We start from the raw sequence: 19,057 nt of genomic DNA, 5'->3' as shown, positions 1-19,057 counted from the left end.
ACTTCAATTAACTTGCTCTACTTTTGCACCAAGCAATTCAAAGGCTATCAAGCAGAAGGGAAGAAAAACAGAGGAGCGGTAAGAATGGGTTCACCTATGCAACAGAAAGCTATCCTGTGAAAGGGGAAAGGAAAGCATTCAAATTAAAGCTTTTCTTTTCCTGCAAGTTTTATATTCAGTTTTCATTCCTTCTATCCCTTGCTGCTAACCAGGCTGAGCTTGTGCCTGAAACCCTGCCCCTCCGGTAGCCACCCCTTTCTGCCGTGCAGGCAGCTCAGCCCACACGGGCAAGGCAGGCACGTACCAGCTTCCAACAAACTGCCGACACAGGCACCGTCGCAGTGCTCCGGCTCGCAGGGGCCAGCTGTGCCCCAGCCCCACCTAAGCACGTGTGACATACCATACTTCTAATTCTAGAAATCCCAGACAGAAATACGAGAGCAATCTTATTTCAGGAAGATGAAATCGGATTAGCCTAACAAAAAAGCCTTGCAAGGGCAGTGGGCTTGTGCTTCTTGCAGATCTCACTCTCTGCTCCGTAGTGAGGGATACTTTGCCAAAGGCAGGGCAAGAGCAGCCGCCTAACTCCCTGGCACTCCTCTCCAGACGGGGGTGCTGCGAGTTCGGAAGAGGCTGCTATGAATGACTGTAGTTGGACTGCGCGGTACAAAGCTTCCCACACGGGAAAAGGAAATGGCAGGAAACAGGACTTTGAGCTAGGCTGTTTAGACAACCCTTGAAAGGGAGAAATTATGAAGCAGAAGGTGGATTAGTTGGGTTGTGCTGGCTTGGCAGGGGAGACCTAGCAATACTCCAACATTTATACACATTCATGAACGTGGCATATGATGGGCATGATAAAGTTAAACCAGGTGAGCTTCTGGCTATGTGAGTAGGCTGGAAACAATTTCAATGGTGTGCTCATGTACCCTAAATGCAAAGAGGGCCGTTGCTACAAAGCATTGGTTCTCACCTGAAAGCCTACTAGTCTTGCACCAGGACTGAATTCTATGCTAGATTTCCCAAGGTACTTAAAAAAAAGGAAAAAAGCACCACACCCACAAAAACAAACCAACCCAAATATTTCTTCAAACACAACGGGAGGTGATCAGCCTTCTGTTACAGAGGCTGCAATACAAGACTATAGCCACACTAAATTACAGTACCCTGAAGACATATTTGTGAATTGCAGTTTACTTATAAACGTTTCCTAAAACATTAATTCCTGCAGATGCCTGTTCACACTTACCTGGTGCCATCTCTGCCAGCAAGGACTCTGCAGCTGGTAGGGCAGAAGGCCACCACGTCCACATCCATACAGCCATCCATCAGAGCTGATATCAGTCAGCCCAACTGATGAACCTCCTAGGCATGATGGCAAACAGCCTGCTACTACACCCTCCTCCATTACAGTCAGGCTTTTGTCCAGGCTTAAGGACACATAAGGAGCACCACCAAACACAAGGGAAGGGAGAAACACACTCTGCACTGCTCCCCAAAGCACATGTTACCAATTAGAGAAGTGAAAATTATACCAGGTGATTCTTGTGATCAGTTGTAGCTCACACAATCCACTCAACAAGGTAGCAAGGGAAAAAAATCACTAGAGCTGTACATCTGTCTTGCACCCATGCCCAGCCCCCTGCATTGGGGCAGCTGGCAGAATACCCACTCCTCTGGTCCCCCAGCAGCTGAGGGGCTCAAGATGCCTGGCAAAGAGGCACTTGCATGCTCTGCTTGGGCAAGGAAACAAGGCCCCAATGACCAATGAGGGTGCCCAAAGTGGGGTGCAGGATGGGCTGAAGCACCCCCCAGAAGCAGGCAGTGGGGGACCCTGGGGCAGTAGTGCCAGGCACATGGTTCACTGCCCAGCACCATGGACACACTCATCTTCTGGCTTTGTCCAGGAAAGACAAGTTTTGTACATTAATGAACAAAAGAGCCCAGAAAAAAGTTGTTTCCACTCTGCACCCTCAACTGAAATATCCCACACAACAGCTTTTTAACAGGCCCTCCACAAGAAGGGGATGGTAGTGCAGTCACTCCTCACAGCAGTGCTGACCACCCTACAGCTGCTTCTGGTGGGAAGCCACTGCCCCACTGCACTGGTGGCTCAAGCAAAAGAAAGGATTCACATATATTCTCCACAGTGTCCCCAGAGGACAGGCCCTGAGCAGACTTGCTGGGCAGCCTTTCTTGTCCCCATGCTCCGATTGCTTGACTGGGACCCAGATTAGTTGGGAAGATGGGGAGAGAGTTTGTGAGCTACCTACACACTGTGGCCATATGCCCACACTGCTGGCATGCCACACGGCCACCACAGGGTCACTCCAGCCCCTCTGTGGTGCTGGTGCCACCAAGCGTTCAAAGATCATGACCCAGGCAACATTTTGAATCCTTCCTTCTTACCTTCAGTTTTTTTGGCAGCTGGTGTGCCCTAGCCTCCTGTCAGGATGTGTTTCTTAAAAGTGAGGGTGGCCTTGCAAATCAAGGGATCTTGAGCCATTTGGAGGTTTCTAGAAAAGTATTGTCAAGTCAGAAGCAGAGCAGCAGTTGGTAAGATAACCTGCTTCAGTAATTAACTTTGTTTAGACAGGAGAGGGGGTGCACCCACAACCAGCTGTTTGCAGTCCAACGCGGAGACAGGTCCAACTTCTGGCGTGTGCTGCCCAGCACCCTCAGACACAGGGCTGGAGGCCATCCGAGTATCAGGGTACACAGGGGGTTTCTTCCTCCATCTCTTTAGCTCAGGATCAGGCTAAACTTTACTGCGATGACTGTTTGCCCGCTGGTTTCTCTCCATCGGTGAGCTGAGGAAAGGCCCCAGGGCGCGCTCGGTGCCTGCAGCCGCGTCCCGGAGGCAGGAGCAGGGACCAGCGGCCACCAGGTGGCGCCGTCGGCGCGCGGCCGGGCGGTGCCGGCAGCGGGGGCTGCGCGCGGCGCGGGCGGCCCAGCCCGGCCCGTCCGCGGGGCGATCACAGCCCTCCTCGTACCGCCCTTACCGGATCGGGGCGCTAGAAACACTAAAAAGACAATAACGCTTTTTCAGCAGCTGCAGGGGAAAACGTCCCCGTTCCATCTGTGCAGAAAAACAGCCCCTACCTAAACAGCCAAGCCCTGAACGTAGCGGGACCGATTTCTTCATTGTTACTCGTGCCTAATATGCCATTAGGGTGTGTTTTTAACAATGCCACCATTAATCTACAAAATACCCAAGGACAAAGTTCATGGGTTTCGCGTGAGCGACCTCCTCAGGTCTCCCCGTGCCCCGTGCCCGGCTCCCGGCTGAGCGCTCCTGACACCGACGCCCCTGGCACATCCGAGCTGAGCCCGTGAAGCACACCCACCTCACCTCAGCGAGGTTTTTGTACTAGCCCTTTAGTACGTTAATGCTCCTAAGTGTACAGGCAAAACAACTATACCGAGTTGCTAACAATGCAAAATCATTAAACAGTCATGGCTTTAGTAGCCCGTGGAAAGATCACTAGTGGCTTACCCTGCATGGAATTGCTTAACTGATGATAAGGTGTGATAAGGAACAAGGACCTTTGACACAAGCAGGGCTGAATCACCGATGCGAAGACTGTCTGCTGTTTGCTCCATACCACTTCCTACAGAAGTGCAGTCTTGGTAGATAAAACTGCACCACCTTTGTGTCTGGTAGATGGACACCAGAATAGGGCATCGGAGGGCAGTAAGGACAGTCTGCTATTACCTGTCTTTTCCCTGCCACTGCCAAGGGAAAGGCAAACAAACACCTGTGTTCCAGTGCTTGGGGGTGAAAGGTTTCCATCCATTCCAAAATAGTTCAAAACAAATGTCTTGGTTTTGAACAACTGCAGTGTACAAGAACCAGATTTAAGAATACATCACACCAACCCAAACCATGTGAAGAGTTCAAGATTAACTGAAACGACCTGGAGAACTTCTAGAGCACAGCAAGAACATGTGTTTGAGTGACTCAGTGAGCATGAGAGAACATGAGTGTTTCGGTAACTTGCAAAATCCAGGGCATCATATCTCACATGAAAGGATTTTTATTTAGGAAAGCATGGTTAAGTCTCCTCGCAATAGGCAGACAACCCCTACTCCAGGCGTACCAGGCAGGAATGCAATGCTATAGGACACACAAACAAGATGCACAGCCATGCTCATGTCACTGGTTATCTCAAGTGTTTTTATTTTCTTCAGAATGACACCTGAGGAAAGGCTGGCTAGCACTGAAAGTATCATTAAGGCTTTTTACATGTTCTATGAAAATTGAACTACTTAAACTACCAACATTTCTTACCATAAAACTCTTGATTACAGCACCAGCTTCTGTAACACACTTGAAAAGAAAGTTAGAAAGCACTTTTATAAGCCTTACTTGAGCAATGTCAAGACATAAACACTGCACTTCCTTTTCATGCTCAAAATACTGATTTATGACAATATTTTAGGAAAACTCACATTTTCACAGTTGTCTTAACTACTGCAGAGCCCTTTTACTTCTCCAGTTGCCTTTCAGCATTTTAACAAATGGAACTACTTAAGGTTTAAAGACTGAGGACTAGTAAAGTGATGCACATGGAAACAGAAAAAAATTAATAGGTTCAAACTTTCCATTACTAACTTGTACAAAGAGCTGAAGTATCTGCTTTTATCTCACTTGCCTATTTTGGGACCTCAGGAAAACACCTAGAAGTAAGCAGGGTGTGAGAAAAAGGGTTAGAGTACACTAAAGAGTGTCAGACCACTACAGCCCTATCAAAAGCTTCCAAAACCTGAGAAACATCAGTGTTAGTCATGCTGGTTTAAGGATGCAAAAAAGATTTGTATGCAAAACATACAAGTCCATCATCTGCACAGGTGCTAGTGTTGGTTGTCACATATAGGCACATAGCTTTTATTCTTTTCTTTTTCATTAGCCTGGACACACACTGTGAGGCATCAAAGGTGGTTTTACTAAAAAGAAAATCCATACTAAAATTCAAATGTCTAGCCACACACTCTCTGGCTTAAAGTGGTCTAGCACATTAAAAAAAAAAACTTTCAGACTAAAAATACAGTTTATGAATGTTAACATGAAGAACAACAAATTCCACCTTACATGCTTCTTCCATCATTGAGTAGAAGTTCTCCTCAGAAAAGGGCATTTAATGACAACAGCAATAAACATACTCCAAAGCACAAATTCTCCCACATCTTCTCTTTGTTATGGAACAAAACTAGTCAGATACAATAGCAAGCCTGCTCAAGAGCCTGAGCTTGACACTTAAGCTCTGCTCTGTCTTCTGCAAAGGTGACAGCTATTCCATAGCTAAATCCTAAACACAGGCATTTTACAAGAGTACTTAACTTACAGATTGCCTATGAGGGCAACAAGGCAGGATGAAGATCTCAAGCAAATCACCAGGACTTTCATGAGGGTTAAGTCCAATGCAGCATGAACCAAACACAGCTTGCAAACCAGAGATAAATCTTCCTGATTATAAAACTTGCCCTATAAAGGAGGCTGCTGTGAACTACAGCCTTCAAGACTAAGTATCAAGATATCCTTCTCACCTATAAGAGACTGTAAGAAGTAGGCTCCAGTCCTCTCCCTGATCTCAAGAAATCCACATTCTTAAAGCATTTTAACTGTACGTATTTAATATATACCACCTTAAAACCATTCACAGGTAGTTATGTTGGACCTTAAGGGATGTTACACAAACCAAGTATCCCTCATACTTTTACAATCTCTTCATTGTACTCTGCAGAAACACAAACATTTTTCCATTATTCCATGTTTCTGGACTTAAAGCAGCTACCTGCAAAGATTTAGCAATCAAAGAGAAAGCGAAATTGAATACATTTTCCTCCATCTCCATTTAAAATTAAGCCTTTATTTCAGTCATTTTAAGCAGAAACCTCTCCAAGCATTAGGATAATCAGGCTGTTATACCATTATACTGTTACATTCAGTTGCAGAGATAGGTCTCACTTCATACAAATATAAGCAAAAGGTGTGTGACGGTGGTGAGGTTTTTCACCCCTTAGGCAAAAGCATCAAGGAGTAGTTATTAAATGTCTCGGTGTGCCACGTACACCATTCTGTACTCCTTGCATCAGGAGGCCAACTAGCAATGCAGTAAATCTTGCTTGTGGAACACAGGAGGAATTAAACAGTTGTGTCATAACAAATCTTACCTGACAGAAAAGCACATTCAACTTGCTTGAGGAATCCAGTCGTTCAATGAAAACCATCTATATTCAGTGTTACCATGGGTGGGGTGGAGTCCTTAATTGCACAAAGGTATAGAGCGCTACGTCTTGGATTATTTTAAGTTATAAGTTAAAACTTAACTGAGCACTACCCTCATACCTTAACGTTTAAAATATCTGAGGCACAAATAAGTGTGTGTACTTGTTTTATTCATAATTTGTCTTGGGATACCAAATGTGTTTCTACTTCAGGTGACTTAACAAAACCATTGACTGCATTTCAGAACATCCACCAATCCATCTTTCATTCAATGGCAATATTGAATGTTAAAAGGAACATAAAAACAAACATGCACACAATTGTACAGTTTTCATAAATGTCTATTTCATTATTTGTGGGTAGCGCATTAAACAGTTAAATACATTTAAATATGTTTCCGTGACTGCACTAATGCAGATTTTTAACTAGATGGGTAACCAATTTAACTAGAAACCAGCTAACATGTAACTGTCTAAATACTTCAGATACAGCTCTTGTTCTAGGTCATCCTTCTTGGAAAAAAACCTGCTGGTCACATTGGAAATACATTTTAAGGCCAAATTCTTCTGATATCCCTTCTCTGCAGCAGTTTCTTCACTTTTTTTAAGCCTCCAATTCCAGACCAAGACCAAGTTTATGGCCACCAGCATTGATGCTCTTTCCATCTATCAGGGCAGACAGTGTAAGCTTCACACCTGTAAGATTTTTAAAGAGCATGTTTACAACATACAACCAGAGTAGTTTTCATGCAACTCCACCTCCATCGCTACATGTCCCAGTTGTAGCTCTTTTTTCATTTCATTACTTTCCTCTAAGAATTTCTAAAGAAGAAATTTCATTTACCCATGAAATCTATTGAAAATTAGTCATGTGAATCAAGCTAGATGCTTTTTGTAAGTATCATGTAATAAGTGCATATACAGTCTCTAACTGGCAAGTACACAAGAGCTCTCCTTTATTTTACTTTAAGGTGTGCAAAGAAGAATGAAAAGTATGCGTAAAAAGGCAGACACTTGTATCAAGGAATGGACAGAATGAAGCTACTATATGTATTGGTTTTTGAATAAGGAACCAGTTATAATGCAGCATTAACAGGTCCTTTTCTATTTAAGCAGAACAAGTTACACTCTTGAGGAATTTTTTTACTAAATATGAAGAGCAGGAAGTGTGTTCTTTCAACAATTAATCATTATTTCAAGACCTGTTATCATTCAATACAGTATGACTGGAGAAAACAACATCAAAAGAGAATGCTTGCAAAGGCTAAAGCTAAGCTATCCAACACCATACAGTCCACTACAACACAAATGAATGAGAAATATGATGCAGAAACACTGGATACAATGGAATCTGTTTTGGTTAGATAAAGGTTTGATGTGCAACATAAGCTACTATAAACCACCTACTTCACCCTCAAGACTAGACTATTCTGAAGGGGGGGCAAGAGTTGCCTAATAAATGTATACATCTCAAAGATTTTCTTAGAATCATAGAATCACTTAGGTTGAAAAAGACCTTCAAGATAATCAAGTCCAACCATTAACCCTATTCTACCAAGTCCAGCACTAAGCCATATTCCCAATTGCCATACATTGTATACGTGACTTCATGTAATAATCCTTACCTGGCCTCAGGGTCTGGGTGTAACCCACTCCAACTAGACTAGAATTGTTCACTTTTGCCTGAAGAAAAATAAAGACAAAAACAATTGAAATGTTTTAACTAGTCAGTTCTTTGTTATCATTCAACAACTAGAACAGCTATGGCAACATTCCCATTATCAACTAACTGAATTTTACTTGTTCTTTCCATCTCTGTGCTTACTGGATTCTCTCTTCACAGCTCTGCCCTTTCCACTCAATTTACAGCTGAAGTAGTAAGGTATTTAAGAGCAGATAGAATGTAATGGTGGGGAGAACAGTTACTGGAATGTAGGCTGGCAAATGAGCTTCTCCTCTCCCCACCTTTTCAGAAGGCCATAGCAATTTATCACCACCACCATTTACCACCATCTTCCCAGATAAGCCACTTGGCAATCCTCCATGCTCATACTACTACAAAAGAGTTAGTATCTTGCAGGTCCAATCATTCAAGCAGCAAACATTTTATAACATAATCATAAACAATACATGCAAAATTATTTATCTCACTTTGCATCTCTTCCTCTATAGGATGACTCCAACAATCCGGGTTAAATTCTAGCTTTATAACTTGAAGAAAACTTTTCTTTTTAACCAATATGGTTGGAGTTCTTAACATGACCAAAAAAAAAAAAGTTTTTAAAAAAATTCTGTAAACTTTCAGAACTAGACATGAAGAGGATTTTTCTTTTTCCTTTTTTTAAAATGTATTAAGTTCTCTACAGTAGCACAATGTTTGACGGATTCTATAAAAGACCTTACCATATGCAACACTACAGAATTTAAAAACTGCTGGTTCAATTATAACTGCCTGTAATAGTAATTCCTGCAAGATTTTCTGACCTTTTGTACTAACAAAGGACACAGATCCACAGAAAGTGAAAATACTGGTTAGAGCTATACTTACAGAGATAGAAGCAGTGGAATCCAACTTGTATTTAGCCGCAATGCCAAAGCGAGTGCTGTTGCTACCTGCTGTCCAAGCCAGGTTGACAGCAGTTTCCAAACTGTCACTCACTTTCTGGTAAATTGAGCCACCAAATTCTGAACCATCATTGCTGCACAAATTAAGAAAAAACTTAATTTCCTGCATTTATATAATACCAAAATTTATTTTTTTAACCACTTCAAATTTTTATTCAAATAAGAATTCCAAAAGTTGGAGTTGTTTCAGACTTTTTGACAGGAGAAGAGGATAGGAACAAAGGCTTCGAAGCAAAATTAAATTGCAACAATTCATGGGGAAAAAAAAAAAAAAAAGAAGATATTTCAGAGCACTACACCTAATTCTCACACTAATGCTGAACTATGTACTTAAGTGTAATTCCAGGTTATATCTTCACAAAACTAACAGATAAATGTTGTTAGGAAATAGGTATTCTGAATTCTATGATTATTGAATCATAGAATGTTAGGGGCTGGAAGGGACCTCTAGAAACCATCTAGTCCAACCCCCATGCCCAGGCAGGACCCCCTAGGGCAGGTCACACAGGAACACATCCAGGCAGGTTTTGAAAGCCTCAGGAGAAGGAGACTCCTCAACCTCTCTGGTCAGCCTGTTCCAGTGCTCGTCAACTTCACAGTAAAGAAGTTTCTCCTCATGTTGAGGTGGAACTTCCTGTGTTCCAGCTTATACCCACTGTTCCTTGTCCTATTACTGGGCACCTCCGGAAGCAGTCTGGCCCCTTCCTCTTGACACCTGCCCCTCAGATATTCGTAGACATTAGTAAGATCTCCTCTCAGACTTCTCAAAACTAAACAACTACAGTTCTCTCAGCCTCTATGATACTCCTAAAGAACCAGATGACCCTTTTAAAAATGTGTTACTGTGTTTGATATTAGGGAACTGAAATGGAATTCTTACAGCCAGATTATAAAGCATTTTGTAACTTCTTCCCATACTCCTCAGCTTCCATAAATACTGACAGTTATACTCCCCATTCTTCCCTTCAGAAGGACAAACTTTTCTCTCAAAAATCAAGTTATTTCCTGACAAAAGACACTAGAAGAGCACCAATTTTTATTAACTTAGATCAAAAATACTATTTTCTTCAGTAGGTTTTGATCAGCTTGCTCTGAAGAACACTTAAGATCTAATGGCAGCAAGTTCAAAAAAGTTCATAACCAAGATGTCTTATGCTTGTTTAGTTACACTCAAATGTTTCATGTGCTCTTCATCCCAGACAAGAAGATGAACCTACTCAAAAATGTCCAAAAAAAACCCTCTAGTCTTGCTCCAGAAACTATTACTGCCCTACTTAAACAGTGCAACACTAATTACTACCTCTAACAAATCCACTGCCCTTAAATTATAGTCAGATATAATTCAATGTAATGGGAGAGCTGGAAAATGCATTATCAGCTCTGTTTAAATGAACTATTGCACTGCTGTAGTGTATGTCACGCTGTAAATGCTAACAAGCCACAGCTATTTACTGTTTGAAAAAGAGATACAAAGTAACATTTATTTTTTATTTACAGCTTCCCAATGAAAAATGCAGTCCACTTAACAGCCTTGTAAGTACCTCTTGGTATTCCATGGATTTGTATTCTGACTAGGCGGTAGAGAAAGCCTGCTTCTGTAAATCTGGACACAATGTTCAGTACTTACACGTTTGTGTGGAGTTGGAAGTCTCCAGTCTTGTAACCCACAGAGAAATTATTTCTTGTCAATTTTGATTTGGCACTATCAAAAGTCATCTGGTAACCAGCGAGCCATCCTTCATAACCAAAGACAGCTGAACCATGGATTGCAGGTCCAGCAAAATCAAAGTCAACATCACAACCTAAGTTTAGGCATTCACGTTTATAAGCCGACTTAATTTTGCCACTTTTCTTTCTGAAACAGAGAAACAGTTACATTAAGTCTTCTGAAATGAACTGCCAAATTCGAGCCATATGACTCTACACAATGTATCTAATGCCATGCACATGTCACTAGACTGGGCCAAAGCACAGGTAGCCCACCAAGAAACCACAGGGCTACCGGAAACAGGCATTTTGTGATGAACAAAAATGAAGGCATTTTCTTGCCTCCTGCAACCTTCCAAGTATTTCTATGCCAGAAAATAAGCAAAGTGGACTGTCGTGAAATGTCCAACAGTAACCCTATAGAATAAAACATGATGCTAAAAAGCAGAAGCCTTTAGCATTAGGATTTACTCATTCAGATCAACAGCAAACCATACAAACATCTCTGTCAATACAACAGACCAGATGCACATTCACTGGCCATGGGTTTTGGTATTGCCCTAAATAAAGTTAAAAGGTTAACAATTCTTACCCTGTATTTGGTGAGAAAGTTGTATCAAATGTCAACTTCAAGCCTTTGGCAATCTAATTGAATGAGAAGAAGATAAGATAAAGGTATAAATTCAGTTCTACTAGTCAGATAAGACAAATAAATACTCTCCTGATGCATTACCTGATCTTCAATTGCAATTTCTGTTCCTAGAGTGTTATCTGTGTTCCATTTTTCTGTGAAAGTCAGCCCATACTCAGCCCACTTGTATTTGGTCTCCAAGCTACCATTCACTTTTCCAGTGTCTGTGTTCGATGAACCGGATGTTGTGAATTCCTAAAAAGGACAGAAGATACATGTGATCCTGAAAGCATTACATCATGCTGAAAGACAAAAAAATGTTCTTCAGCAAGCATTAAGATCTTCTTCTTCTACACAACAAGTTTAAAAACATTAGGCAACTTGCAGGGGGAGAAGAGGGAACAATGTGGACAAGAACTAGACAATTCATGCCTACATGGAGGCCTCCCCCCACACCCCATCTCAACTGCAGTGTTTCTGCCACTATTAACAAATTGTACAGGTTTGCAACATATCTCAGAAGCAAGACAGTAGTTAGTGTAAGTCTTCTCCTTAGAAGCAGAAACAAGTTTTTGAAATATAAGGTTAAGTCTGATACTGCTAATGAGCAAATTAAAAATCAAACCAAGAGCGAAGAACACTCTAAAGCACATAGTGCATCCCCAGAAAATTCCTTAAGAATCACAGGTTTATTTTCCAGTCAATCACCTCCAAAGATAAATTACACACAACTGTAAAATGTCACAGAACGCCATCTTTTTTCAAATTGGGGGTGGAGTGGGTGATGGTTTTGGTTTTTGTTTGGTTTGGGTATTTTGTTGAGAGTTCTCAGCCAAACAATGCACTGGTTTTTCATACAAGCCATAGACAACACAGGCTTTTATTGACATCCGTAAAATTCCTATGCCCTGACACTTTGGTTTAGTGACACACAGGAATAATGTTCATGTTTGAATTGTAAAGCAAGACAACAATCTGATTTTATGCTTCTTGTAGAGTCTAACTTTGAATTCTTGAAAGTATTTTAGAAGTCAGCAATACCACTCACATCTCCTTAATAACCTGAATAGTTCCTGATGTCTCCCACTATTTGGATTCTCACAAAGACAGAAAGAGTCATTTCTGTCTACCACTATTCAGAAACTAAAGGCAATACCTAGTATAAGCAGAAGTCTGGTTTGCAAGGGGTTTCTTCCCACTGAAATATTATTGCCCTTACGGTTTAAAAAGTTTATTATTTCAACTTCTAAAAACATATAAATAAAAACGTTGATCTCTGACTTCCTCCATGCACAATATTATTTTCAAATCAACTATTCACACTCATCTCCTCAGAAGGAATCACAGTTTTTACTTTAAGACCACATTTGAAATCAAAAGTCCTTAAGCATCCGTATTCCCACAGCCCAAGACCTACTGAATATTGCAAAAACATGCATAAGACTCTTCTTTAATGCTGACTGATCAAATTTAACCACATAGCCAAGACACTCAAATTACGTTAGTGTAGCACTAAACTGTGCATAGAGTTGCACAATTCTAGTAAGGTCTACTTCTTAGCAACTGACACTTCTCACTTTGTGCTGTCCCTTCTACACAGTATATGTGACAGCAACTACTGTGGAAACAGCTTCAGGAGCAGCAAATTACTACATTATCTCTCATCTCTGCTTTAAAACATTTGCAGTACCTACATGCCAATACTTTCTCCTCCTGAGAAGGATGGCTTATAACTCACATGGGATTCACGTGAAAACTTGGGTTTTGCAGGGAATTTTACCAGTATTACTGGTTGTCAAAAGAAACAAGCTAAAATAAGAACATCAGTAACACAGCTCTTGCAAACTGTGCTTCAGTCGAGATACAGACTTCTAGAAAACAACAGCATATAACCACCCACCTTGCTTCTAACAGCTAGTTACACTGTTGAAGCTTTCAATTATGATGGGGGGGGGAAATCTACCTTTATATCTTGCAAAGTCTGCTCTAGAAACAGATAAAAGTTGCAGGAGGGACTGCTTGCACGACCAAGATATTTTGCATGGAATATTACTGCAACACTTTAATACCTTCAAAGAGGAGCCTAAGATTCAAGATTCAAGGTGCTAATTCACTGCCAACTATTTCACACAAGTATTAGGATGCCAGAAATTTCCACCAAATACAAACAGTATGATGAAATACTTTAGAAACAAATTATGTGCACTACAACTGATATATTAGAATACTTTAAAATGTCAGCTATTTGTTAGCCTCCAGACATAAGATGGGGGACGAGTAAACTTCTATTTCACAAATATTACTGACCAGCGTGATACCCCTGTTATATTCAGAATAAAGTCAGATCTTTAGGGGCTTCTGAAATAATTTTACATCAGAAGTTTATGATTCATATAACCTATAAACTACTTAACAGCATCTGGAAGATGTCCTTTCTAATTAAATATCAGAATATTTCCAGAAAAAATAATGTAATTTAAAAAAGGTATTTGAACTTACCACTCCACTTGCAGATTTTGTTTTCACATCCAGCTTCACCAACCCAAAACCTTAACAAACAGATGTCAAAGTTACAACAGCAGGCTTTTAACCAAGACCATGCACATTTGGCAAGAAGCTGGTTTCTGAAGCAATCTTAGCAGCATGCCATGTATATACATATATTAAAACAACCATAGACTGACTGACTTAAGTAACACTCCTATTTTAGATGCCACAGTAGGTAGAGGAGGCCACACTAGAACAAGCCAGAATTCTGTTTTATCATCACCACATAGAAAGTGAGAACAGCCTCTCAGTTGTACACTGCACATTTAACTACCAAAAAATTACTTCTAACAGTCAGATCCAGCCACAGACAAAATGCCTTTTTTTTTTTTTGTCTATTCCCAGGACGGCATCATCTTTGTAGTCAATGCCATCTGAAGAGCTATCCCAATGCATAAAATTTGTCTCTCAGCACCAAGAAAAAATATCTTACAAATCTGTAAAAACAAAGTCACTGGAAAACACAAAGCCATTGGAACTACAATTTAAGTAGATATTATGGGAGTGTCACATTCTTACTCTTAGAGCTGAGCAGTGGTCTTCATGAAAAAGCCCCCAGGTGAGCTCCCAAAAACCAGAAAGAAGCAGTACTGTAGTAAATTAGAATTTAACTATGCAACTGCCTGGTATTAAAGCACTTGAAAATGTTGAAGAATTCTTTATCCCAATAGCTATTTGTCTTTCTCTTCCAAAAAAAAGGCTATAATGTTACAGTGGTATATATCCCTTTCTATATAAAAAATGTTGTGGCAGAGACAGGCTGGTAAACGAAGCATACTCCTAAGTTAAATTACACTTGATGCAGACATTATAGCATACTTGTACACCTCTGACATTTATGTGGCTAAATCATTAAGACTTAAAAGACTTCACATCAAAACAGCCCACAAAAGGCTTGCAATTATGTTAGTTGACGGTAATGACATAAAAACCACACCTTCCCCCTCCACAGAAACAGGCATTTGAGCATTCGATTTTACACACAAGACTTAACAATACAATTCATTGCTGCACCACAAACACCATGTTTTATAAAAGGTACTATTCTTACCATATCCTTTATTGAAGATATCTCTGGCAGATTTGCCGAGGTCTACATATGATGGAGGAATCGCCATTGGAGCTGAAAGGTAATGGGCTCATTAACAGTCAATCTTTCACCACTGTGCCCACACAAAAAAAATGCTACCAAAACTCTTAAAGACACTCTTCAAGGCAGATCCATACTTGAAGGCAGTTAATAGATGGCTCAAACAATAACAGTATTCTGTGAAACATCTACAGATTTTCAGAAATGTTAACTGTGAACACTGAATATTTTCTTGGCTTAGATTATCTACTTGTAGAGGCATAACAAAACCACCCAATTCCTAATTTTTCTAGTAAGTTTTTCCACACATCTTCAATTACCAGAAATCAACTAATAGCTCACATTTACAGAGTTAGCAGTTACTACCAAAAACCAGAGAACTGCGAATTTGAAAAACCATAATGCAGATACTTACTTCCTGGAGTTCCAAAGTCAAATTTGGCAGATGCTTATGAAAATTATCTGAAAGGACATGCTAGGTTTTATTTTCAAAATGTAAAAAGAGTGCTTATCTGTTCTGTAGCACCATTTGTCCCATGTTTTAAATGGCAAACATTTTAAAAGGAACATCTAATGCCACTGACTAGCAATCAGTCTGATGAAGTTTTTGTCCCTTTATAAAGTACAAGAGTTTAATTTTGGGGGTTTGCCTTGTTAGTTTAAAACAAATAAGCAGTAGGAGTGCCGGGTCAATGAGAAATGCTCTCTTTAAAAGTTCTTCCAGACAGGAGCCTCCGGCAATGTCACTGTTAAAGAACTTGTCATTCAGGACTAGGTATGGCCTGATGGATAGATACTAGCCTAAGGTCTCACACAGACAGGCCTGTGTGGTTCTCCTCCTTGTGAAGATAGCTCTATCTGTACCTTCCCTGGGTGACTGTTTTCCCATGATTTCAATAGCGAAAGGCCACTGTTACAGAGGCACAGCTCTTTAAAGTTTTAAAATACACAAACCAGAGAATATTTCAAAGAACTAATCAACTCCCTCCATGCTGTAAAAAGTGGGGGGGAGCAAGGGAGGGGAAAACAATGAAACTACCTAGATAAGCATCATTAAAAGGCTAAACACAACCAAACAAAAATCTTATCTTTTCAAACTGATTGGTAACATTTGTTTTGCAGAGAAAGTTAGATTAACATAATTGACTGTTTATCTTGCTCTTGCTCTTTTTTTTTTTTTTTTTAAAGTAAATTGAAAAATATCTTCAGAACTGGAGAAAATATTTTAATCTTATGTATTACTTTTAACCAATATTTACATATTCAACATCTTATCAACATTATCTGCTTATCTTCTGCAGATCTGTACAAGATCCTAAGTGTGCTCAATAATACAGGGTTGAGGCAAGCTTTTTTCCCTCCATCCTCTCTGTCAGAAGAATTTCTTTACGTATGTATTTGTCTACATAAAGAGAAAACTTTGCTTGAACATCTGATTCAGAATAATTTCCTTTAGGGCACCATTCCACTGAACAGACTCTTATTTCAGAATGGCATCCACAGAAAAACAAACAAAAAAACACACCACCACAAAAAAACCAACACAAACACCCAAACAAAAAGACACCTGATTTCACCTCCCATAGATGGCCTAATTTATGAACTGCTACTACTAATAAAAAGCCTATTTTATAAAGTAATAATAAGGCCCAAGACTGCTTCTGATCTTTTTGCAATTTCTAATGCAGTTTTCCAGAGTATCTTACTACACCTCCCTAACTAAAAACATTTATATTCATAGTTTAACTAAAACTTTAGAACTCGTTCTTCAATAAGAAGTTCTAAACTCTACAACCAGGTTACTATAGCAAGATATCCATGGCTTGCTTAAGGACACAGAACAAGTCTGGTTTTCCATCAAGTACACTACTTCTTAAAAAAACCAAACCAACAAAATAAACCAAGCATGAAAGTGACTTAGACCATTTGAAGCTTAAGAAGGCTTAACCCAAGTCAAGGCCATATAAGTCTTGAGAAAATTCTGCAGCAGAACTGATACTAATCCTGGTGACAAGACATTAAGTTGTTCCTATTACTGAATAAAAAGAAGCAGGTGTTAGACCAATTAACAAGAAAGTGTGGGAAAGATGCTCTTTCCGGTCTAAATTTGTGCTGTACAGCAATCATACAATTCATTAGCAGTATAAATTAGCTCAGATAAGTTTTACCTATGTATTTTTTCTTTAATGAATAGGTCTCATTTCTAACTAGCATCTTCAGAAGAAGAATTATTTCTGAAGTTTTATACCAGCCTTTCACACATACATACCTTTACAGTGTAAATAAATGAGCTTTTCACTTTTTTTTTTTTTTTAAATATTTCCCATCTGACTAGACAACCACTACAGATGAGAGATTTATGCTATGCAGTAAGGTCCTGGGAAGTTAAAACTGGTCCCTGTGTCTAAATTCAAAGGATTACTGCAGTAAAATGGAAGTTGCCATTTTATCCGGTCTAGTTAAGCATCCTTCCTATTGCAAACAAACCAGTATTTGTCAGATATTACAGCCTAGAGGTGCAAGTTCTGTGATTAAAAAAAAATTAAATAGAGTACAACTGTCACACTGCTGTTCTAATCCTATACTAACAAGGACAGACAAGGACAAAAGGGGAAACCAAGAGTTAATTTGGGTATACTAAATACCTGATAAGCCACTGTCATCATTAGAATTAAATGAAGACAGGGCTAAAGAAAAAAACAAACCAAAACATTTCTGTGTCCTGCAATGTTGGCAAGTTAGCTAGGTTTGGAAATTCTTATAATCAGAAGTAAATTTCTTCATTTGAAGTATCTTAGACTTTAAAACTACTAATTAGAAGCGCCTAAAATATAAGTACCATTTAACAAGAGGTTTGTTATGAAAGCAACTATCAGATAATTCTATTCCTCATTTCAAAAACACAATCTACTTGAATCAAGCAGGAGCTCCACCCAGATCTTTGTTTCATACCACCCTAAGAAAAAGTTTAATTCATCTGTTACTCAAGAGCCACAAACACACTTTCCTCTGGAAAAAAATAATAATAAAAACCCCAAAACCAGAAAAATGTATTGATGTTTTCAGAATGATTACATCACAGTTTTCCTTCGAGGTAATATTTCAGAACTCTCTCACACCCTACAATTAAAGGAATGTCAAGGACTTCCAAAGGACTTCCATGAAGATTTCTAACAATTTTAAGATCTCAGAATATTGAAGATCAGGCCGGAGACTAGATCAGACTCCTTGAACATTGAACAAAAAAAAAAAAAAGGGCAATAAGTAGACTGAAACTGTACTCCAGTAATGCATACAAGAATGTACAAGTTGCTATTATTTTAAAAATACTTTGTTAAAATACACTGGAGACAGCACCGAACTTTGGACTTACACTGCAACTAAAGCGTAAAAACAAACAACCCCCCCCCCCCCACCAAACCACCTCACTACCCGCACTTCAACTCCCTCCCTGCTTAGATCTCCGGGGTGGACACGCTGCTCGAGTAGCCAGAGCTAGGCCCATTTAGAGACTCTACAGATAAGGGAAAAGAAATTAAGCATACGAAAATGAACTACGTGTTCAGAAACTGAAAGCAGGGGCAAAGCTGAGCCGCGGGACAGAGGAACACCGAAAGGGAAAGCCGGGATGCGGCAAGGCGGCGGGACGAGGGCAGGCGGCACACCCTGCCCGGGCCCTCCCCGCGCCCGCGCCCAGCGGCCGCCGCCGCAAGGTGAACTCCTCCGCGCGGCCATCTTGGGCATCCCGGCCTGACCCCCGCCCGCCGCCCCTTATGTAACCGCGGCCCGGCCCGGCCCGGCCCGGCCGCCGAGGAAGGTTCGGTGCGCGCGGAGGCCACGGGGAAAGGCGGGAAGGGCCACAGCGGCCCGAGAGCCCCCGGGTCCCGGCTGCCCCCGCCCCGCCCGCAGCCCGGGTGCTGGGGAAAGCGCTCCCGCCCGCCCCGCCCGCAGCCCCCAGCCCCGCTTGCCACCTCCGCCCGCCCGCACTCGGGCTGGCGCCCCCCGCCCCCCCGGGGCCCAGGCCGGCACCTGCCTAGCACGGGCGGGCGGCGGGGCCGGGCGGAGCGGGAACGGGGGCGCGGGCGGGTCTCGGCGCGAGGAGGCCGCGCTGCTGCAGCCGCCGGCACTGGAGGGCGAAGTGAAGGAGACACCGATCCGCCCGCCGCCCCGCAGGACCCCAGCCAGCCGGGGCCGCCCGCCCGCCGCCTCCCCCGCCCACCGCATCGCGC

The 19,057-nt window shown here is 41.3% G+C and overlaps 1 protein-coding gene across 3 annotated transcripts; it reads right to left on the bottom strand.

The window, feature by feature from the left end:
- Nucleotides 1-5,850: 5,850 nt before the first annotated feature.
- VDAC2 (voltage dependent anion channel 2) lies at nt 5,851-18,987 on the bottom strand. Of its 3 annotated transcripts, none has more exons than XM_051617005.1 (9): nt 18,858-18,987; nt 14,790-14,861; nt 13,691-13,740; nt 11,294-11,446; nt 11,153-11,205; nt 10,481-10,708; nt 8,777-8,927; nt 7,854-7,911; nt 5,851-6,924 (listed from the first exon to the last, which is right to left on the bottom strand). In XM_051617005.1, exons 2-9 carry the CDS (start codon nt 14,854-14,856, stop codon nt 6,833-6,835), a joined length of 852 nt encoding a protein of 283 aa, XP_051472965.1. In that variant the 5' UTR covers nt 14,857-14,861; nt 18,858-18,987; the 3' UTR covers nt 5,851-6,832. The 3 variants fall into 3 exon arrangements, with proteins under 3 accessions (XP_051472965.1, XP_051472966.1, XP_051472967.1); XM_051617006.1 differs by having other exon boundaries at nt 18,862-18,987; XM_051617007.1 differs by lacking the exon at nt 18,858-18,987 and adding an exon at nt 15,244-15,264.
- Between the last annotated feature and the right edge of the window lie 70 nt (nt 18,988-19,057).

The sequence above is a fragment of the Apus apus genome, chromosome 4 (genome assembly GCF_020740795.1).
Source record: "Apus apus isolate bApuApu2 chromosome 4, bApuApu2.pri.cur, whole genome shotgun sequence".
Taxonomy (NCBI): domain Eukaryota; kingdom Metazoa; phylum Chordata; class Aves; order Apodiformes; family Apodidae; genus Apus; species Apus apus.
Note: the sequence above shows the minus strand (reverse complement) of the source record. Positions and strands in the feature narration are given on the sequence as shown.